General features: G+C 45.6%; 1 protein-coding gene across 1 annotated transcript in view; it reads left to right on the top strand.

Moving 5' to 3' along the window:
* The window catches only part of RPGRIP1 (RPGR interacting protein 1), a 45,318-nt gene that overhangs the window by 10,738 nt on the left and 11,278 nt on the right, over positions 1 to 23,302 (top strand). The window contains exons 8-22 of the mRNA XM_033923178.1: positions 168 to 273; positions 736 to 759; positions 990 to 1,136; positions 1,559 to 1,632; positions 3,082 to 3,218; positions 3,296 to 3,459; positions 4,084 to 4,287; positions 5,499 to 5,616; positions 6,755 to 7,204; positions 7,591 to 7,757; positions 7,877 to 8,195; positions 10,995 to 11,170; positions 21,642 to 21,717; positions 22,594 to 22,670; positions 22,981 to 23,173. Of these exons, the coding sequence (XP_033779069.1) occupies positions 168 to 273; positions 736 to 759; positions 990 to 1,136; positions 1,559 to 1,632; positions 3,082 to 3,218; positions 3,296 to 3,459; positions 4,084 to 4,287; positions 5,499 to 5,616; positions 6,755 to 7,204; positions 7,591 to 7,757; positions 7,877 to 8,195; positions 10,995 to 11,170; positions 21,642 to 21,717; positions 22,594 to 22,670; positions 22,981 to 23,173 (2,432 nt within the window). The remainder of the gene's footprint in view (positions 1 to 167; positions 274 to 735; positions 760 to 989; positions 1,137 to 1,558; positions 1,633 to 3,081; positions 3,219 to 3,295; positions 3,460 to 4,083; positions 4,288 to 5,498; positions 5,617 to 6,754; positions 7,205 to 7,590; positions 7,758 to 7,876; positions 8,196 to 10,994; positions 11,171 to 21,641; positions 21,718 to 22,593; positions 22,671 to 22,980; positions 23,174 to 23,302) is intronic.

Genomic DNA, 23,302 nt, shown 5'->3' with positions numbered 1-23,302 from the left:
ACTGCAGTTGACTTGATAAAACACTCATCGTCTTCTCTTGGATCTGTGCTACGTCCTGGATGAATTTGGTGGCAGAGTGTGTGGTGAATACTGACGGTACCCCACTTGCTCTGCCATGTCCCCAGGGACTCCCTAACTTACCCTCCACCATCTGCTTTTGCTTTCAGGATGGCAATCTGTGAGAATGTGGAGATGATCCGACTGCAGAGGCTGACGTGGGAGAAAAGCGTGGAGGTCTCTGCAATGAAAAAGATGTTTCTGCAGCTCAAGGAGGCAAGACACCCCCTTGTTCTCTATCTGGCTGCAACTTTCCCTCTAAGGTACATGGGAGTCCATCACCAGCATTGCTACTACCACGGCTGGTGCAGAAATATCATGGTTTCAATCATGAGGGGCAGGCAGGTCCTCAGAGAACAATGGAAATTGTGATATTGCTCCATCACAAAGGTAGGATAATCCCACGCACCTTAGAGCAGTGGTCCCCAACCCTGTCCTGGAGGACCACCAGCCAGTTGGGTTTTTGGAATAGCCCCAATGAATATGCATGAGAGATTTGCATATAATAGAGTTGACAGGCATGCAAATCTACTCCATGCATATTCATTAGGGCTATCCTGAAAACCCAACTGGCTGGTGGTCCTCCAAGACAGGATTAGGAACCACTGCCTTAGAGGAAAGATTCTCTGATTGTCTACCCCTGCTTCTCTCTAAATGACTTTCCTCTCTCCCTTACAGACTTATGAGACACAACTACAGGAGGTAAGCACCCTTGGATCTCTCAATGTCCATACTTCCGCCTCTTGTGTGCTGGAGACCTCACTCCATTTACTCAGTGCCTGACACTCTCTCACCCCATCAGTCAGTTTATCTTCTCATGTCCTAGAGTTTCTTCTTGTCAGTTAGTCTCAGGTGCTTTCCCTTTCTCCACTCTTGTCCTAGGGCTCCCTCCACACATCAGTGCTCAACTATATCTCTATCTCTCTCTTTAGAGACATCAGACCCTGGCATCAGCTCATACGACCCTCCTGGCCCAGGTGGAGGGGCTCAGTGCCCAGCTGCAGGTGGAGCAGCAGAAGGTTGTGACCTTAGAAAGCCAACTAGGGAGCATGTCCAGCCTGCAGAAGTCATTAAAGGAGGTCAGTTACAAGTGATGGAGTGGAGTAGGGTGGAGTAGAAAGAAAGATGCCACCACATTAAATAAGAGAGATTTGGAGTCTGTTCTTTGATCTAAGGAATGATGAGGGCAAAAGCATATAGGCGCCAGAGTTGATTCTCCTAACGATGGATGTGAGCATCAGTGGTTGGGAAACCCATTATCTAAGACAGGCTCGAGGCCTGTGGTCGAAGGAGGAGGGTCAATGGTCCATCATTTAGCTAGAAAACAGAGTGCTCCACCTGGCTCTACTCTCATGAAAGGCAAGCTGATCCAAGTGATGTCTGACAATATGACAGCAGTTCCTTATGTGAATTGTCAGGGAGGAACCAAGAAAGGGTTTGCCAACTGTACAGATTATCTGTGATACATGTGCTGTTGAATAGCATATTGTAATAATCTCAGTTCCAGGAGCAAGTTGAGGACCTGGAGAAGGAGCGGGACCTCCTGAAAGAGAGCAATGAGCTGCTGATGAAGAGGTAAGGGGCCTGCCTCACATTTCAAATGCCTAGCAAAAGGTGGGGGTTGACGGAGGGAATAAGTCACCCTAGAAGTAAAGAAGAATTTGCTCCTTGAATTCTACAGACATTTGGGGTTTTGGGGACTCTCCTTCATCTCTCTTCTTACTCTTGGTGATGATCCTTGATACTTAACTATTCTGTAGTTCTTCACCATCCTCCCATTATCTTCACAATATTCTGGGACCTCTGTTTCTTTTGAGGCTGGCTGTAATTCACTTCCTCTCCTTGGAATCAATCCCAGCACTGCTCCTTGTGACACTGGACATGTCACTCAATCCTTCATTGTCCCAGGTACAAAATAAGTTCTTGTATACAGTTTATATATAAACCAAGGGTAGTGGTCAATGAAAATCTCTCTGAGGAAAGGGATCTTACCAGTGGTGTGCCTCAAGGTTTGGATCTTGGATCTATTCTTGTTAACATTTTTGTAAGCAATATTACTGAAGGGCTGTCAGGTAAGATTTGCCTCTTTGCAGATAATACCAAAATCTGCAATAGAATAGACACCCTGGATAGTGTGAATAACATGAAGAAAGACCTAGCAAAGCTTGGAGAATGGTCTAAAATTTGGCAGCTAAGATTTAATGGTAAGAAATGCAAGGTCATACCTTTGGGCTGCAAAAACCTGAGGAAACGGTACAGTTTAGGGGGTAAAGAAGTTTCGTGCATGAATGAGGAGCGGAACTTGGGTGTGATAGTATGTGATGATCTTAAGGTAGTCAAACAGGTTGAAAAGATGACGGCAAAAGTTAGAAGGATGAAAGGGTGCATAGGAAGAGGTATGACCAGTAGGAAAAAGGAGGTATTGATGCCCCTGTATAAGACTCTGGTGAGACCTCATTTAGAATATTGTGCACAATTCTTGATATCACACCCTCAAAAAGATATAAACAGGATGGAGTTGGTCCAGAGGAAGTCTACTAAAATGGTCGGTGGTCTTTATCATAAGATGTATAGAGACAGACTTAAAGATCTCAATATGAATACTTTTGAGGAAAGGCGGGAGAGGGAAGATATGATTGAGATGTTTAAATACCTACGTGACACAAATGCACATGAGGTGAGTATCTTTCTTTTCAAAGAAAGTTCCAGAATGAGAGGGCTTAGATTAGAATGAAGTTAAGAGGTGATAGGCTCAGGAGTAATCTAAGGAAACACTTTTTTTTAACAGATTGAGTGGTAGATGCATGGAATAGTCTCTCGGTAGAGATAGCAGAGACAAACATAATCTGAGTTCAAGAAAGTGTGGGATAGGCACATGGGATCTCTTAGGGAGAGGAGGAGATAGTGGATAGGCAGACTGGATGAACCATTTGACCTTTATTTGCCTTCATGTTTCTATGAATGTGTAACCACAAAAAGGCAGTATACAAGTCCCATCTCCCCTTTTGTTTTCTTTTTCTGCAGTGCCATGAACACAGAGCATCTCCACAACTGGAAGGTCATAGAGGAACTTTGGCAAGAAATATCATGTCTGCGGAAAGAGCTCAGTTCGGCCATGGAGGGGAAAAGGGACGTGCTGGATGCACTGGAGAAGGAGAGAGGTGTGAAGGTGAAGGAGCCCAAGATTTATGATGAGAGAGTAAATAACACCTAACTATAATCTTGCTTTCTCTTCCAGGTCATAATGAGGAGCTTCAGCAGGAAGTCAATAAAATGCAACTACAGCTCCTGAAGCATAAGCAGGAAGTGGAAAGCCCCCAGCAAAAGGAGGAGGCCATTTTGAATCATGATACAACAGGAAGTTCACATACAGAAAAGAGGCACCATCCCAACACATCCAAGGTGTGAAACAAAACTTGTCATAGGGGTAGAGGGGTAAGGGGCATCAACATTCAAAAGGTGCAGTGATCAGATCATCTATAGATCATGGGAGAAGATAGGATCAGAGAGTGGAAAGCTAATATGGTCCTTATCGCTTCTGTCAACTTGTAGATTCGCTTAGTTTAATTTAACTAGAACTACAGATTCAGTCAGAGATTAGACAAAGCTTGTCAGGCATGGCTAAGGCAATTCTGTTTGGAGGCACGGGGATCAACGACAGGTCTTAACTCTTAAGGTCTCTTCTCACCAGATATCTCTATGAATCTTGATTACCTTCTGAGGTTCCTCCTAGCCCTATCTTTCTAAGATTTAAAACTGACCCTAGATCTGGGGAGCTTTTCCTTGTGGTAAGAAGTTGGTGTCACCAAAGAAGTGGGAGGTGCTTTCTGTCTTTGTGTGGTTGATAGATGTGGTGTTCTCTGTGTGCTTTCCTATTCTAAATGGCATTCCTTTTTTATTTTATTTTAACTTAAATACGCTAGTGTTTATGTAAACCGCTGAGAACTCTGAGTAAGATTTGGCGGTTTATCAAATTTGAATAAACATAAATGTAACCAGGTTGTGCTGCTGACTTTTCCTCTGCAGTCAAAAATCTTGGATGCTCTGGGGCAGTCAGGTCTCCCCAGTAATGGAACAGGAAAAGAGGAGAGTGTGGAGGAGGCTGCCTGGAAAGGGAACCCCGTGAAGAAGCTTCATGAGCTGGAGGCAGCTCATTCAGAGACAATCTTGGAGCTAGAGAAGACCAGGAATATGTTGATTCTTCAGCATAAAATCAATCAAGATTACCAGGTGGGATACTAAGATTAACAGGGCTACATGGGGGAATAGGGAAAGGGAATGGGGTCTTGTATACTGCCTTTTTGCGGCTTTGGCATTTCAAAGCTTACATTTAATGCAGTGGGCACTGGAAGATGAACCCCTCTCTTTTAACACGCGCTAATGCATGCATATTATCCTATGGATGCATTATCAGTTAGTGCACACATTGATTTAGCGCACGCCTTTGTAAAAGAGGGCCTAAGTGACTTATCCAGGGTCACAAAGAGCAGCAAAGAAATAAGATAATGTCCCTGATATGTTGTACAATGGTGCCACCTTTTAGCGATTTGTTTGTATTACAGGGAAGGATGGTGACATTTTTTATGTTATCCTAATAGGAAATTTTTGTTTTTAATTTTTATTTGTGGATCCACTGAAACATTTGGGTCATCCTTTTTTGTTTGCTGTACAGTGTTTTATGATTTTCTGGAGAATGGGAGTGGTGGAATTACAGGAAGGTCTGTGAGGCTACTTCTGGGGAAATCTTTACAGAGGGGAGAGAAAATGGGGGAAGAATGAGGACAATGTACAGTCGGTGGGGGTGGGGGTGGGGAAGGCAGATAATTGTCTTTAGCCCCAGAAGTTATACCTCTTCAAACTTTTTCTGTAAAAAAAAAAAAAAAAAAAGAAAGCAAAATGGGGAAAGGAAAAACAAAGCCAGGAAGCACCGTGAGCCATTGAAATGTTTGTACTGACAGTTTACTGCAGTCAGCGAGTATAATGCTTCAGTTGTTCATGATGCACTCTGTTCCTACTTGTCCTTATTCAAAAAGGACTTTTTTCAGTTTTGTGTATTTAGAAAAAGTCATTTTTGAATAACACCCTAGAGATAAGGATGTGACCTTGTATTTTGCTGGCTAATTGCAGTTTTGTGTGTCAGAGCTGTAGACCTGAGAGAAGGACTTCAGATTTTTACATTTCATTACACACTTTTCTAAATCTGAGCTCAAGACGAGATATAATCACATAGGTAGGTCCCTGCCCCAAAGGGCTTGCTTTATGAGTTGGTAATAGAAATGAAACTACTTGCCCCAGAGCACAAGGAGGATCAGTGGGAGAAGTGGGATTTGAACCCTGGTTCTAATCACTAGGCCACTTGCTTTCATGCTGGGATACTGGATGTTTGATCTTCACTGAAATCCTGCCGTTACGCTTTGTGCCTCCATCTGCTTGGCTCTCAGGGGGAACTGAAGGCTGTGACACTGGAGGCTGAGAAGGGACAGCAAGAACACGAGGAGAAGGTGAAAGAGATCACTCAGCTCTTAGACCGCCGAAGCACCCGCATTGAGCAGTTGCAAGGTAATTCCAGCAGGGCTCCATCAGGGCACTCAAGTCAGGATTTTGCCCCGTTCCCATCCAGCCTTTCTTCTCACATTTTATCGTACAGCCTTCAATGGGGAAACATGAATACTTTTCTCCCCTCACTCTTTCACCATTTTGCTCTCTTCCAAAAGACACTGTACCATATACAGCTTCTCTGCTTAATCCATCTAATCCAACAGGACACCATTATAGGAAGAGCTGAGGGCAGAGATCATGTATCATCAGGGAGCCATTTTACACAGCCTCTCTCCTTACCCATTCTCATCTGGCTGTCATCAGAGATAGGGTTACCATATGGCTCCAGAAAAAGGAGGATGGATTGAGACATCTGGGTTTTACTTCCAATCCAGGTCACTAGTACCTGGCCAAAACCCAAGGAGTAGCAATATTCCATGCTACTGATCCAGGGCAAGCAGTGGCTTCCCCCATGTCTTTCTCAATAACAGACTATGGACTTTTCCTCCAAGAATTTGTCCAAACCTTTCTGAAAACCAGCTATGGTATCTGCTCTTACCACAACCTCTGGGAATGCATTCCAGAGTTTAACTATTCTCTGAGTGAAAAAATATTTTTGCCCATTGGTTTTAAAACTATTTCCTTGTAACTTCATTGAGTGTCCCCTTAGTCCTTGTAGTTTTTGACGGAGTGAAAAATCGATCCACTTGTACCTGAGTGGAGTAGAACAGGTACATGTCAAAAATTACAAAGACTAGGGGATACTCAATGAAGTTACAGGGAAATACTTTTAAAACCAATAGGAATAAATATTTTTTCACTCAGAAAATAATTAAGCTCTGGAACACTTTGCCAGAGGTTGTGGTAAGAGCGGAGAGTATAGCTGGTTTTAAGAAAGGTTTGGACAAGTTCCTAGAGGAAAAGTTCATAGTCTGTTATTGAGAAAGACATGGGGGAAAGCCACTGCTTGACCTGGATCAGTAGCATGGAATATTGCTACTCCTTGGGTTTTGGCCAAGTACTAGTGACCTGGATTGGCTACTTGGCTTGATGGACCATTGGTCTGACCCAGTAAGGCTATTCTTATGTAGGGCTCATAATCTGCAATAAACATGCCACAAAGGCCTCTACCATGTACTTTTTCTCCACTCTTCTCCAGAGCAACTGAAGGACATTGCCTACGGCACCTGGCCCCGTGCCTCACTCAGAGCCACTAATGGCAAGGAGCACAGAGACACAAACACACCGCCTCTTCGCCGTGGAGAAAACCTATTTGAGCTGCACCTCAACAGGGCTTTCTTCACCCTTGAGGCACTTAGGGAGAAGATGGGGGATCCCCACCCTGCTACCTTCTTTACCTACTCTCTCTATGACTATGAGACACAGTGCACTCCAGTTGTGACTGGCACAGAGCCACGGTATGATTTCACCTCACAGTATGCAGTGCGCGGGGACTCTTCTTTCTTGCATTATTTGCAGGGGGCCTCAGCCCGGCTGGACCTCCATCAAGCCCTGGGGACAGACCATTGGCTACTGGGAAGTTGCTGGCTCCAGCTTCACCTAGTGCTGAAGACTCAAGAGAGGGTTTATGGCACTGCAACCCTGTCTGGTAAGGGGGCTTGGTCTGTTTGCTGGTAGGATGGGGGTAAGAGAGAGATCATAGCCTGGAAACAAAAATAAAATAGACAGTAAGACTTCCTGTCTCTCCTGTCCAATCCTTACTGTATTCTCACAGCTCCAGGCTGATCCTGGCCCTGGATTTACCCTGTTGCATGCTGGGATTTGTAGTGGATGAAGGGTCACCCTCCAGCTCCAGCTCCTCAGAGACAGGTTGAATTAGTGCTGATTTAACTCACACTAGGTGGTAAGATTGTCCTGTCTCTTCTCTGAGAGCTTCCATGAAGTGCCTGTATTAATATTTATTTTGGATGAAAGATTGTATGATACCTGAGTTCTAATCTTGCACCTCCATCTTTTTTCTTCCTTCCACCTCAGGGACAAACGGGGAGGAACTGGGGATATTGGAGTACTGGATGAGACTGCGTTTCCCTATCAGTCAAACCCTGTACTTATCCCAGGAGAGAGAGAAAGCACTGGCTTACCTATCCACTAATATAGAAAGCCACCAGGAGTCACAAAACAGAGATGAGGGACATCGGGAAGTAAGGATAAACCTTATATCACATAGTTGTAGAGGCTCACTCATTCCTCCTTTAGCTCGTCTCACATATTATGGAATCTTTTTTTGCAGGCCTACAATTTCCCAGTCATGAAGGGACAGAGGAATGAGCTTCTAGTGCGGATTTCCAGATGCCAGGCACTCAAGAGCCGTTGCCCAGGGTCCCCGCCTAGCCCTTATGCTATTTACCGCTTCTACGACTTTCCTGATCATGACACTCTCATTGTCCCCTGGAGCAGAAACCCTCAGTTCAGTGACAGTACAACCTTCCCTGTACACATGACCTTCAACCTGGATTGCTACCTGAGGTTGGAGGCTCTTTGGGTGTACGTGTTTGATGATGAGGAGCCAGATCCAGGATGGTACCTTGGGAAGGTCCAGGTGCCTTTACTGCCATTGGCATATGGAAGAAACATCAAAGGTGGGGGCTTGCCTGGTAGGGGAGGGAAATGGGTAGCATTGAGCAGGGCTCTGCTCTAGGAAGGATATAAGAGGAAGTGGCATATCTGAAATTACTGATGCTTGACTTCCATATAGGAACAGTAGAAACATAGAAATAGACAGCAGATAAGGGCCACGGCCCATCAAGTCTGCCCACCCTACTGTCCCTCCCCTACCTTTGCCCTGTGAATAGATCCCATGTGTCGATCCCATTTGGCTTTAAAATCAGGCACGCTACTGGCCTCAATCACCTGCAGTGGAAGACTATTCCAGCGATCAACCACCCTTTCAGTGAAAAAGAATTTCCTGGTGTCACCTCGTAGTTTCCCGCCTCTAATTTTCCACGGATGCCCTCTTGTTGTCGCGGGACCCCTGAAAAAGAAGATATCTTTCTCAGCCTCGATGCGGCCCGTGAGATACTTGAATGTCTTGATCATGTCCCCCCCTCTCTCTGCGCTCCTCGAGCGAGTACAGCCGCAATTTTTCTAGCCGTTCCTCGTACGGGAGATCCTTGAGTCCCGAGACCATCCGGGTGGCCATTCTCTGAACCGACTCCAGTCTCAGCACATTCTTGCGATAATGCGGCCTCCAGAATTGCACACAGTATTCCAGGTGGGGTCTCACCATGGATCTATACAATGGCATAATGACTTCCGGCTTACGGCTGACGAAACCCCTGCGTATGCAACCTATGATTTGTCTTGCCTTGGATGAAGCTTGCTCCACTTGATTGGCAGCCTTCATATCCTCACCGACGATCACCCCCAAGTCTCGTTCTGCTACCGTTCTTGCTAGGATCTCGCCATCTTGTGGACAGAAAGAAGATTACAACCCTTTATTGAAAGAATGTTTATTGAAGTTCAACCAATAAAATAACAAATTCAGTATATCAGAAAAAAAAGAAAAAGAAAGTAATACAGCAAAATGTCATTAAACCCTTTCCCCAGCCTCCCCAACAATATGCTGGGAGGAAATGTCATGCAATCAAATGAAAATCTTCAAAGAATCCTAATGCAGAGGAGTCGCATAAATACCAAACTATCTCAGCCAGTTTGGTCAATTGATCCGTGGACTTGGGTAGTAGACGTCCATGTAAGAGTTCCTGCATATAGTCCAATTCAACTTCCCACCCACCACTCTATATCTTACTCAGGAACCATTCTCCACCCCTGCTGCTAAGGCACTTCACATCTTGCAATGTTTAACAGACATCTGAGGTGATGGTGATTAAGGGGTCCTTATTAAACAGCCCTTTGGGCTAGATTCACTAAGCAAACCGATCATGTACAGATCGGTTTGCGAGCCCTTTGCGACCCGATTTCCCTCCGGCCTGATTCACTAACCTCTCCTGCGATCCACATCCAATCCGTGCATGCAAATGAGGGAAAATGCATGCAAAGTAGACAGGGACGCAATTCACCAAATAAATTTTTGAAACTGACTGGGCTGGCTGATCAACCCAAGAAGTGACTGCTGGGGACCAGTCGCAAACATATTTCTGACTCTCCAGCTCCATTGAAGCCCTGCTCTCTGCTGCCCTGAATCTGCTGCCACCCCGATGCTCTTCCCCAGATTTCTCCTGCCTGCTCTGCCTTGAATCGCTGCCCTGCTCTTCCCCAATCTCTCCTGTCCACTCTGCCCCGATCTCTCCTGCCTGCTCTCTCCCGAATCACTGCCCTGCTCTTCCCTGGACCTCTCTTGCCCTTCCCTGCACTGCGACACCATGGTTTTAACCCACGGGTTTAAAGTGGGTTAAAACCATGGGCTCGCTGGGTTACAAAAAAATAAAAGTTAAAAAAAAGTCGCAGCTCAGAGGGGTCTTAGACGCATGCGCAGACCATCTACAAGCATAGATGGTCTGCGCATGCATCAGGATTGCTCTTCTGTGATTCACGTGGTTGATTGGGGGCATGCCTCCGATCGGCCTAATTAGCATAAGGACGTGTTGTGAATAGGGAGCCCGGACACAGACCAGCAAGGTAACGTGGGCTTAGTGAATCTAACCCTTTGAGTCTACAGAAGGGTAAAAGTCCAAAACAAAAAATACTGTGGAATCCAATGTTATTGATGTAGGCTTTTATTAAAACAAAAAAATCTCAGTTGTAAAAAAACCCCCACTAAAGTAAATCCACAATTATAGTTGATGAAGAGGCATAATTATGGATTTACTTCAGTGTTTTGTTTTGTTTTTTTACAGCTAAGATTTTTTGTTTTAATAAAAGCCTACATCAATAACATTGGACTCCACAGTGCTTTTTGTATGGAGTCCTTATGCCACGTAGCCTATTGTATAGGGCCTGTATGGCACTTAACACTCAGTAATTCTTTAGCGCACCTTAGTAAAAGGAATCATTGTTTTAATTTGCTATAGATTTTAATTGTGTATAGAGTGTCCTGTAATCTGCATAGGCTAGACTCAGTTAGGGCACTGGTCTTTGACCTAAGGGTCGCCGCGTGAGCGAACTGCTGGGCACGATGGACCACTGGTCTGACCCAGCAGCGGCAATTCTTATGTTCAGACTATAAATATTTTAAATGTTTATAGGAATGCAGAAACCTCTAGCTCCCAGTACTTGTATTCCTGTCTCTGCCTGTCTCTGAAGGTATAGAGGAGGTGCACTAGATTTGTTTCATGCTGCTGGGACTTTTCAGTTAATGGAGGCAGTAAGTCTTGAGTCACTTGTACCAAACAGCTATGCAGTATTTTTATGCTTCTCTTCAAACCCCCACCCCCCACCCCCATCTTTCACCTTCGTGGTTTTGTTTTTCTCTCCTTCAGGAGACTTTCTTCTAATAGCTCCAGATGGTTCTCCCAACGGGTCCATCCACCTGAGCTTGGAGTGGAAGTTCCTCTACCAGTGCCCAGGGTGGCCTCTCCTCCTAAGTGTGGACTGCACAGTCGAGAAACCCCTAGAGACCTGGATAGAAGAGGAGCGGTCAGCACTGGACATGCAGGTAATATGATGTTTCTGCATTTAGGGAGACCTCTTTACCACCATCACACTTTATGGCAAAGTGTGGGGGGGACTGTTATCAGGATGGAAGATCGTTACTCAGGATGGGGGAGAGGCCTCTAATCTCTTCCTGATCTTCACACTTCTGCAGCAGATGAGTTATGACAGTCCATAACGAGGAAGGTGAAATTCTTCCAGAGAAGTTCAACAGAAGCCTCAAGTTTGGTGAGCTAAACCACAGTTAAGCTCTGGTATGCGTTGCCAGAGGATGTGGTAAGAGCAGTGGCGTACCAAGGGGGGGCGGTCCGCCCCGGGTGGAGCCTTAGGGGAGGTGCACAGCCAGCCCGGTCCCTATCGCGCTCCCACCCTCCCAGCGAGAGCAGCAAACCTAACCTCCAGTAGCGTCGGCTTCTTCGCAGCTTTCTCCTCCCTCTGCCGCGTCACTGATGACGTCACAGCGATGCTGCACCGGCAGAAGAAAGCCGCGAAGCAGCCGACGCTACTGGAGGTTAGGTTTGCTGCTCTCGCTGGGAGGGTCGGAAAGGTTCACTTGGGGGGGGAGAGAGATAGGAGGGTCAACGGGGGTTCGGCTGGAAGGGGAGAGAAGCGGTCTGTCTCGGGTGCTCCAAGGCCTGGTGCCATTATCTTCTTCGGGCAGCAGCAGCGTTTACAATTTGCTGCTGTTGCCGGCTTCATGCCTTCCTCTCTGACGGGTCCTGCTTACTTCCTGTTTTCATGAAGACAGGACCCGACAGAGAGGAAGGCCTGAAGCCGGCAACAGCAATTGTGAATGCTGCTGCTGCCCGAAGAAATTCAGGACACCAGGCCTTGGGTGACAGAAGGAGGAAAGGGAGCAGAGGGGGAGAGAATTGGGGAGAGTGTTGCTCTACCCAACTGGAGGGAATGAAAGGAGATGCCAGGGCTTAAAGGGAAGAAGAGACGCCAGGGCATGGAGGGAAGGAGGAAGGTATGCCAGATCAAGGGAAAAGGAAGGGGGAAAGGAAGGAGGAGATGTCAGAGCATGGAGGGGGAGGGAGAGATGGAAGAAAAGGAAAGGAGAGAGATGCTGGGAATCAGGGAAGGGATGATGCCAGACTGTGAGGTGGGAAGGAAAGAAAGGAGAAGAGAGAGATGCCAGAGCATAGGGGAGGGGTTGGTGACAGAGAGAGAAAAACGGAGAGGTGACAGAGTTGAAATCAATCATGTACAAAGGAGAGAAGAGGCACGGGATAGATAGTTTATGGAAGGAGCATAGAAAGAGGGAAGATGCCATATGGAAGAGAGAGAGAGATGGTGCTCACTGGATAGAAAGAGCACAGAGGGCAGTGAATGGAAGGGGCGAGATAGAGGGTGAACAGTAGATGGAAGGGGTAGAGAGAGGGAAACAGACACTGAATGGAAGTGTGGGGGAGAGGAAGTACAGCTGCTGAATGGAAGTGTGAGGGAAAGGGGGAACAGATGCTGGAAGGAAGTGGGGAGGAGAAAGAAAAAAAAGGGCACATGCAGGATTGAGGGAAGAGGATAGAGTTAGTTACTGGAAGGAGTGAGGGAAAGAGGTGGCAAGCTATAGGTAGACACAGTGAAAGAGGGAAATTGAGGACTGAATAGTAAAAAAGAATTTAGACAAAGGCAGAAAATAAATTGAGAAGGAAGACCAGGGAAGAACAGGAGAAAGGGAGAGAGAGATGCCAGAGTAGGGGGGAAGGAGAGGAGACAGATACCAGACCAATGGGGTGAAAGGAGAGATGGAAGGGGGAAGCATACAGTTTCTGGAAGGGGCATAGGAGAGAAGATGCCATATAGGGACAGAGAGATGGCAGACAGTGGATGGAAGGAAGAGAGTAACAAGAAGATGAGGAAAGCAGAAACCAGAGAAGACAAAGGTAGAACAAAAATTTTCTATTTATTTATTGCTTTAGGAGACATGTGTCACTGTTTCTGTGGTATTGCATTGTATGCAGAGTCCAGCTTCTTGTTGGTTCAATTTAACCTTTGTCTATGTATTTCTATTTTATTCCCCCTTTTACAAAACTGGAGCGTTTTTTAGCGCCAGCCGTGGTGGTAGCAGCTCTGATGCTCAGAATTCTATGAGCGTCAGAGCTGTTACCACCGTGGCTAAAATCCACACTACAGTTTTTGTAAAAGGAAACTATGAAGCAATGAGGAAAATGGTAAGGAAGAAACTTAGGAACACTTCCAAGAAATGGAGGATGGTAGAACATGCCTGGTCTTTTTTCAAGGACACGGTGAGCGAGGCGCAAAATCTGTACATCCCCAGATTCAGAAAGGGGAGCAAAAAGAGTCGAATAAAGGACCCGATATGGATGACTAAAATAGTGAAGGAAGCGATAAGTAATAAGAAAAATTCATTCAGGAGATGGAAAAAGGACAAAACTGAAGGGAACTGGATAGAGCACAGGAAGTATCAAAAACAATGTCACCGTGTGGTTCGAAAAGCCAAAAGAGAGTATGAAGAGAGGTTAGCCAGGGAGGCTCGAAATTTCAAACCGTTCTTCAGATATGTTAAAGGGAAACAGCCAGCTAGGGAGGAGGTGGGACCGCTGAATGATGGAGTCGGGAAGGGAGTAGTGAAGGAGGAGAAAGAAGTCGCGGAAAGACTGAACATGTTCTTTTCGTCTGTATTTACGAACGAAGACACAACCAACATACCGGAACCTGAGCAATTCTTCAATGGAAATCAAGCAGAAAAATTAACATTCATGGAAGTGAGCCTTGAAGATGTGCGCAGGCAGATAGATAAACTAAAAATTGACAAATCTCCAGGTCCGGACGGAATCCATCCAAGGGTTCTGAAGGAACTAAAGGAGGAGATAGCAGAACTACTGCAGCAAATATGCAACCTATCCCTGAAAACAGGCGTGATCCCGGAGGATTGGAAGATGGCCAACATCAAGCCCATCTTTAAAAAGGGATCAAGAGGTGACCCGGGAAACTACAGACCGGTGAGTCTGACCTCGGTTCCGGGAAAAATGGCGAAAGCACTGATAAAAGAAAACATTGATGATCACTTGGAAAGAAACAAACTTTTGATAACCAGCCAACATGGTTTCTGCAGGGGGAGATCGTGCCTAAACAACTTACTACACTTCTTCGAAGGAATTAACAAACAGATGGACAGAGGTGACCCCATAGACATCATATACCTTGATTTCCAAAAAGCCTTTGACAAGGTGCCTCATGAACGATTACTCCGGAAACTGAAGAACCATGGGGTGGACGGAGACGTACATAGATGGATCAGAAACTGGTTGGCAGGTAGGAAACAAAGGGTAGGGTTGAAGGGCCACTACTCTGACTGGAGGAGGGTCACAAGTGGTGTTCCGCAGGGCTCGGTGCTCGGGCCGCTGTTATTTAATATATTCATAAATGATCTAGAAACAGGGATGAAGTGTGAGATAATAAAATTTGCAGATGACACCAAACTATTTAGGGGAGCTCGGACTAAAGAGGACTGTGAGGAATTGCAAAGAGACTTGAACAAACTAGGGGAATGGGCGACAAAATGGCAAATGAAGTTCAACGTTGAGAAATGTAAAGTATTGCATGTGGGAAGCAGAAACCCGAGGTACAACTATACGATGGGAGGGATGTTATTGAATGAGAGTACCCAAGAGAGGGACTTGGGGATAATGGTGGACAGGTCAATGAAGCCGACGGCACAGTGCGCAGCGGCTGCTAAGAGAGCGAATAGAATGCTAGGTATAATCAAGAAGGGTATTACAACCAGGACAAAAGAAGTTATCCTGCCGCTGTATCGGGCGATGGTGCGCCCACACCTGGAATACTGCGTCCAGTTTTGATCGCCATACCTTAAGAAGGATATGGCGTTACTCGAGAGAGTTCAGAGAAGAGCGACACGTCTGATAAAAGGGATGGAAAACCTTTCATACGCTGAGAGATTGGAGAAACTGGGTCTCTTTTCCCTGGAGAAGAGGAGACTTAGAGGGGATATGATAGAGACTTATAAGATCATGAGGGGCATAGAGAAAGAGTAGAGAGGGACAGATTCTTCAAACTTTCAAAAAATAAAAGAACAAGAGGGCATTCAGAAAAGTTGAAAGGGGAAAGATTCAATACAAATGACAGGAAGTTCTTCTTTACCCAACGTGTGTTGGACACTTGGAATGCGCTTCCAGAGGACGTTATAGGGCAGAATACAGTACTGGGATTTAAGAGAGGATTGGACATTTTCCTGCTGGAAAAGGGAATAGAAGGGTATAAATAGAGGATTACTGCTCAGGTCCTGGACCTGTTGGGCCGCCGCGTGAGCGGACTGCTGGGAAAGATGGACCTCAGGTCTGACCCAGCAGAGGCATTGCTTATGTTCTTATGTAAGTTTGTGATTACTTATTCCATACTAGGCGAAGGTGTTTTCTGTGTTCTGTGTATTTGAAAGGCATGGTTTTCTGTTAGGATTGACTGCAGGATTGATCTGTATTAGTCTGGCTTGTTTAGTTTTACAATGGGTGTATTGCTGTTGTACTTCTCACTGCAGTATGTATGTAAGATGCTGCCTTTTCCTAGGTACTCATATGTGACGTGTGGCTTGTTACTAAAAATCATGCTTTTCGTACAGATGGGGGGGGGTGCCAAAAAATGATGGGCCCCGGGTATCACACATGCTAGGTACGCCACTGGGTAAGAGTGGTTAATGTAGCTGGTTTTAAGAAAGGTTTGGACAAGTTCCTGGAGGAAAAGTCCATAGTCTGATGTTGAGACAGACAAGGGGGAAAACCAATGCTTGCCCTGGATCGGTGGCATGGAATGCTGTTACTATTTGAGTTTTTGCCAGGTAGTTGTGACTTGGATTGGCCACTGTGAAGACGGGATACTGGGCTAGATGGACCATTGGTCTGATCAGTAAGGCTATTCTTATGTTCTTCTATGGCACAAAGTTGAGACGTGAACTTGAGTACAATTAAGTCCTTTCAGATCTCACAACCGTCAGAGATGTGTAGCGAAAAGAAATCTTTGAGGCTCCTCAGTAGCTGTGCATTGATTTTGATTCTCAGGTCTGGTCTTTTGCTCCCTGAGAGATCCTCTGTAGCTGGGATTGCTTCAGAGGCAGCAGGTACAGTCTCCAGGGGATAAAAGTTGAAACTATAGTTCATAGTCCTGGATTCCTTTTCTGGATCCAAGGATTGAAAGAAAACTACAGGAATTTCAAAGAAAAACAACTTGTGGTTCAGCCCTGTAGCCAAGGGCTGTGCGAGTGGTATGATCACACAGCCAATTTGCCATCTTTTCTCTTTGGGGAAGTAGACAGGAGAGAGCATCAGTAGGAAAGCTACAAGTCCCAGATACAGATGCAATTGAAGGAGTTTTTTTAGCTGTAGAAATGTGTAAACTTGTTTATAATTCAGGAAATATCTAGTAGCTGAATTTAATTTAGTATTCATTTTAAAGAAAGACTATTTTTTTTCCAAACACAGGCTCCTTTTCTGTTTAAAACCTGAACGAGATATCCCTGATGCCTCCCTTTCCCCCCCCCCCCCGCCCAATAGAAGCCATGTTATCAGATCATATTGGATTTGTGGAGGTTGCAGCTCATGAAATCTCCATGTTATACGCGTTGTCCTTAATTTTTTGAAATGGATAGAATTGGGTGAAAAAATTACGTGAAGATTAAAAACTACAAAATTCTGGTGTTCCTCCCAAAGTTAGTGAAGCATATGCATGGGGGGGGGAGGGGGAGAGGTGTGATGCAAGTTTGGTAACTGTCACAAGAAATGCATGTGAGGTGCAAACGAGGCTGTTTAAAATACTACTTTTTATTGATATTAATTATGTAAAATATGATAAATGCTTTCTTTTGGGGATTTATATTGTCTGGTCATCGTCTGACAACTAAAATTCAATGCGAAGAAGTGCAGAGTGATGCATGGGGGGGGGGGAGAAATCCGAGGAACCGTATGTGCTGGAAGGCGAGAGGCTGATAAGCACAGATGGAGAGAGGGAACTTGGGGTAATTGTTTCTGAGGATCTAAAGTCATCTAAACCAGTGTTCTTCAACTGGTGCCGGTCCGCAGAAATTTTCTGCCGGTCCACAGAGCTGGCACATCCATCAAGCCCAAGACAGCGTTCTTCAGCCACCAGTCCACGGTGCGATGAATGTGGCTTCTTCGGGCTGGCTCCCCGAGTGCTGCAGTGTACAAAGCCATGGGAAAATGCTCCTATGCGCGGCCTGCACCTGAACCGGAAGCCTTCTCTCTGACGTCGCCCACAGCTTTGTGCAATGCAACACTCAGGGAGCCAGCCCGAAGACACAGCGTTGATCGCACAATGGACCGGCCCAAAGATAACACCGGGGGGCAGGCCAGAAGGCAAGGCACATGGAGGGAGAGAGACAACAACGGTAGGGGAAATGCTTTTATTTTTTTTTACTTAGTGATTGATTTGTCTGTTTTTTTAATTTAGTGACTGATCTGTCTGTTCAGGAAGAAACATAGAAACATAGAAAAAGACGGCAGATAAGGGCCGCAGCCCATCTAGTCTGCCCACCCCAATGACCCTCCCCTATTTATCTCTGTGCAGAGATCAAACGTGACGATCCCATTTCTTCTTAAAATCAGGCACGCTGCTTGCCTCGATCACCTGAAGCGGAAGTCTATTCCAGCGATCAACCACTCTTTCGGTGAAAAAGTATTTCCTGGTGTTGCCGTGCAATTTCCCGCCCCTGATTTTCCATGGATGTCCTCTTGTCGCCGTCGGACCTTTGAAAAAGAAGATATCTTCTTCTACTTCGATAAGGCCCGTGAGGTATTTGAACGTCTCGATCATGTCTCCCCTCTCTCTGCGTTCCTCGAGTGAGTATAGCTGTAATTTATCCAGCCGTTCCTCGTACGGGAGATCCTTGAGTCCCGAGACCATCCGGGTGGCCATTCGCTGGACTGACTCAAGCCTCAGTACATCCTTGTGGTAATGAGGCCTCCAGAATTGTACGCAGTATTCCAGATGAGGCCTCACCATGGATCTATACAATGGCATAATGACTTCAGGCTTGCGGCTGACGAAACTCCTATGTATACATCCTATGATCTGCCTAGCCTTAGATGAAGCCCGCTCACTTGATTGGCAGTCTTCACTGATGAATACCCCCAAGTCCCGTTCTGCAACAGTCCTTGCTAGGATCTCGCCATTTAGGGTGTAAGTCTCGCATGGATTTTAACTGCCAAGGTGCATGACTTTGCATTTCTTGGCATTGAAGCTCAGTTGCCAGGTCCTAGTCCATTGCTCCAATAGGAGTAGGTCGTGTTTCATATTGTCCGTTGTGCTCTTGCTTGTTATGTTACACAGTTTGGCGTCATCGGCGAATAACGTTATTTTACCACGAAGCCCCTCAGCCAAGTCTTTTATAAAGATATTAAAAAGGATCGGGCCCAAGACCGAGCCCTGCGGCACTCCGCTGATCACTGCCGTCGTTACGGAGGGGGTGCCATTCACCACCACCCTCTGAAGCCTACCACCAAGCCAGTCCCCAACCCATTTAGTCAAAGTGTCACCTAATCCTATAGAACTCATTTTGCACAATAACCTGCGGTGAGGGACACTATCAAATGCTTTGCTGAAGTCCAAGTATACAATGCCCAAGGACTCTCCAACATCGAGCTTCCCCGTCACCCAGTCAAAGAAGCTGATCAAGTTGGATTGGCAGGATTTCCCCTTGGTAAATCCATGCTGACGGGGATCCCGCAGATTCTCCTCATCCAGGATCATATCTAATTGGTGTTTAATTAGAGTTTCCATTAGTTTGCTCACTATTGATGTGAGACTCACTGGTCTGTAGTTCTCAGCCTCTGTCCTGCAACCTTTTTTGCATTTGTTTCTTTTCCTCTGGGGTTGTACTGCTTGCAGAGTCTTGCATCTTAGGGTTTGTTTGTAAATATTAGTGTTTTTGGTCCTGCACAGTAGCGTACTTAGCATATGTGACACCCGGGGCTCATCATTTTTTGACACCCCCCCTCATCTGTATGAAAACATGATTTTTAGTAACAATCCACACGGCACACATGAGTACCTGGGAAAAGGCAGCATCTTACATACTGCAATGAGCAGTACAACATCAATACACCCACTGTAAAACTAAACAAGCCAGACTAGTACAGATCAATCCTAACAAAAAACCATGTCTTTCGAACACACAAAACACCTTCGCCTAGTATGGAATATGTAATCACAAACTAACCCCTCCCTCTTTTACAAAACTGTAGTGTGGATTTTAGTCATGGAGGTAACAGATCTGACGCTCATAGAATTATAGCGTCAGAGCTGCTACCACCACAGCTGGCGTTAAAAAACGCTCCACAGTTTTGTAAAAAGGGGGATAAAATAGAAATACATAGACAAAGGTTAAATTGAGCCAGCAAGAAGCTGGACTCTGCATACAATGCACCACAGAAACAGTGACACTTGTCTCCTAAAGCAATAAATAAATAGAAAATGTTTTTCTACCTTTGTCTTCTGTGGTTTCTGCTTTCCTCATCTTCTTGTAACTCTCTTCCTTCCATCCACTGTCTACCGTCTCTCTTCCTCTATATGGCATCTTCTCTCCTTCTAGGCCCCTTCCAGAAACTGTATGCCTCCCCCTTCCATCTCTCCTTTCACCCCCATTGGTCTGGCATCTCTCTTCTCTCCTTCCCTCTCCCACACCTCTTCTCTGCAATCCCTTTCACTTTTTTCCCTCATTTTCCTTTTTAATTTATTTTCTGCATCTGTCTAGATTACGTTCTTACTACCCTCTCATCAATTTCCTTTTTTACTGTCTACCTAAAGCTTGCCACCTTTTTCCCTCACCCCTCCAGTGTTTCCCTAACTCAATCCTTTTCTCCCCATCATATGCCATCCTTTTATTTATCCCCCTCCTTCCATCATGTACCCTTTTTCTCTAACCCTTCCATCTAGTACCTTCTCCTCTCTCTGTCCACTTCCATCCAGCGTCTGCTCCCCTCTTTCTCTCCTCCCATTTCCTTTCTGCATTTGCTCCCTTATCTCTCCCATCTGCACTTCCATCCAGCATAGGCTCCCCACTACCATCCAATGTCTGCCCTTTCTCTCTCCATCCACCCCTCTTCAATCAGCATCTGCCCTTTCTTTCCCTCCAATATCCTTCCCCCTTTCTCTGTACATCAATTCCATCAGCACCACCCTTCCATACCACCCTGCCCCCTTTCTTTCCTTCCACCACTCTTCCATTCCAGCAGTCCTGCTCCTTTCTCTCCCTTCATGCAGCAAGGTCCCCCAATGACTGTAGCTGCTGGCTGCCAGTCCACCCCACTCTGACATACTTGCTCTGGAGCGGACTCAGCAGCCGCATGCTGGAAGGTCCCGTGATGACTCATCTGCTGGCTCTGCTCCAGAAGAAGTAAGTTACGTCGGAGGGGGTGGACCCGGCAGACGCAGGGAGTTGAGGCAAAGTCCTGCAATGACTGCGTCTGCCGGGTCCACCTCCTCCGACGTAACTTACTTCTTCTGGAGCAGAGCCAGAAGGATGTTAGGCTGTATAGAAAGAGGAGTAACCAGCAGAAGGGAGGTGCTGATGCCCCTGTATAGGTCATTGGTGAGGCCACACTTGAGCATTGTGTTGTTTTGGAGGCTGTATCTGGCGAAGGATAAAAAAAGACTTGAAGCAATCCAGAGGAAGGCGACAAAAATGGTAAGGGGTTTGAACCAAAAGAAGTATAAGAGACTGGAAAACCTAAATATGTATACTCTGGAGGAGAGGAGGAACAGGGAGATATGATACAGATGTTTAAATACTTGAAAGGCATTAATATATGTAGAACCAAATTTTTTCCAGAGAAGAAAAAAAATGGTAAAACTAGAGAGGTTACGGGGAGGAAGACTGAGCAATGTTATGAAATTCTTCTTCACAGAGAGGGTGGTAGATGCCTGGAATGCCCTCCCAAGGGAGGTGGTAGAGAGGAAAATGGTGATGGAATTCAAAAAAGCGAGGGATAAAAATACAGGATCTCTAATTAGAAAATGAAGGATGTAAATTAAAGAACTAAGGCCGGTATTGGACAGACTTGCACGGTCTGTGTTCCATATATGGTGATTTGGTGTAGGATGGGCTGGGGAGGGCATCAATGTCAACTCCACTAATATGGAACATGAGGATATTACTGGACAGACTTTACGGTAGATATCCTGCAAACAACGGGATAGGCTGGAGTGAGCTTGGACGGCAACTTCAGCATTTGGAACCTAGGACAATACCAGACTTTACAGTCTACGGCCCAGAAATATCAAAGAAGAGATAAGTTAATCTAATCATGTATTTTTTAATGGATATAACTTATGGGCAGACTGGATTGACCGTTCAGGTCTTTTATCTGCTGTCATGTACTTTGTTACTATCTATGTCTTCCATTCACAGTTTAAGAACTCAGTGCGATATTCAATAAACAAGCTTTTCTGTGATATCCATCTGATTTGTTTCCCCCAATTTCCAGCAAAGGGCTGCAGTAACTTTCCCAGGTGCCACCACAGAAAGATGGAGGAAGAGAGCAAAGATGGCCGGAAAAGAGAGTAGGGTACGTCCAGTCTGGAGGACTGAGAGATGCACCCCTGCAGGAGCCCTGGAGGAGACAGGAGTGGTAGAACAGCTGTGGAAGTGAGCAGGGTAAGATCAAGAAGAAAGTGACGCCCCAGACTAGAACTGTTTTGCATTCCTGTCTCCCCCTCCCCCCCCCCCCCCGCCCCGTTTTCAGGTGACACAAGCAAAGCCACAGCAGTTGTTGGAAGATCAACAGAAGAAGGGGGATTCTCAGCACTTCAGGGAGGGGCATGGTGCACCATGCTTGACAGAAACGAAGGCATCTGAAGGATTTGGTAAGTGAATGAGATAGTGAAACAATGGAAAATTACAACATATAGTTCAAAGTCAGATCCTTAAACTGGTGGGAGATTTCCTTATTGCTCACCTGGAAATGCAAATGTCTTTTCCTTTACATCGGTTTACATTGATGAACCACTACTAGTGCCATCAGGTGGAGAGAGAGCAGACTGTAGCCCCTTTTCTCCATTAATAGGATTCTCTGTTATCCCTTTGGGGAAAAGAGAAATTAACCCTCTTAGTTTTTGGTTTAGGTAATTAAAATGCTTGTTATGGCAAGCACCTCCTAGAATCTTAATATCCACAGGTCCCACTATTAAAGAAACAGTAGCCCCGAGCCAGCTCTTTCATTGTGTCCAGGAAGAGGTAATTTGTATTGTTTGTCACCCCCCAATCACTTTGAAATGTAGGCGTTTAGGTGTTTGCCCCAGTGGGAATTGGTGGCTGATAATTGTGTATTTCAAATGGGCAATGGGAGGGGAGATTGGCTAGGAAGCGTCTATTTCAAACGTCACCACCTTAGTCTGATCATGAAAATCTCTTCTGTCTTCCTCCCCCTCCCATGATAGATGCCACGATCGATTCTCTGTCCACGGATAGTGATGAGGTTATTATAGCAGCCAGGTCACAGAGACACACCAAATTGGTAAGGATAAAAGTGGGCTGAAACAGCACAATCCAAGGTCCTGCTTTTCTAGCAAAGGCTAGCTATTAAGTTAAAATGCTATTGTACCTTGCAGACCTACTATGTCTTTCAAGCAAGAGAAATAAGTACAGCAGGGCTTATCAATCTAAAATTATGCAACCCCCCCCCCTCCAGAAGTGCAGAATAACAATGTACCTATGGAAAGTTTCAAAGGCGCATCCCATGAGACCCTCTTCTATCAGACATAAGATGGCATCTCACTGGCTGGTATGAACACAGTGGTATAATTTACAAGACTTATTTTTATCAGCAGTCTGATCAGATCCGCATTGAGGTGGCATCGTTGACTTTTGACTCCCAGTCGCAAGTGGCTGCTGCTGAGAGCATACAGCAAGTGTATGTGGAATACCACTTTCAAGGCCTCCCTCTGGAAGAAACAGAGACTCCGTTCTCCCTGCGCAAGCCAAGGGCTTGGGAGGAGATTCACTTCAACTACAGCAGAGGTTGGAGATTATTGTTTTACAAATCCATGTCCTATGTATAGCCTGCAATTTAGATGTTCTCTATAGTACACTCTATGGCTAATTTCATTTACTGGTATTAATGCAAGTTGAGTTTGACACATACATTTT

The sequence above is a fragment of the Geotrypetes seraphini genome, chromosome 16 (genome assembly GCF_902459505.1).
Source record: "Geotrypetes seraphini chromosome 16, aGeoSer1.1, whole genome shotgun sequence".
In the NCBI taxonomy this organism is placed as follows: Eukaryota; Metazoa; Chordata; class Amphibia; order Gymnophiona; family Dermophiidae; genus Geotrypetes; species Geotrypetes seraphini.
The sequence above is the reverse complement of the archived record's forward strand: the minus strand, read 5'-3'. Positions and strand labels throughout refer to the sequence as shown.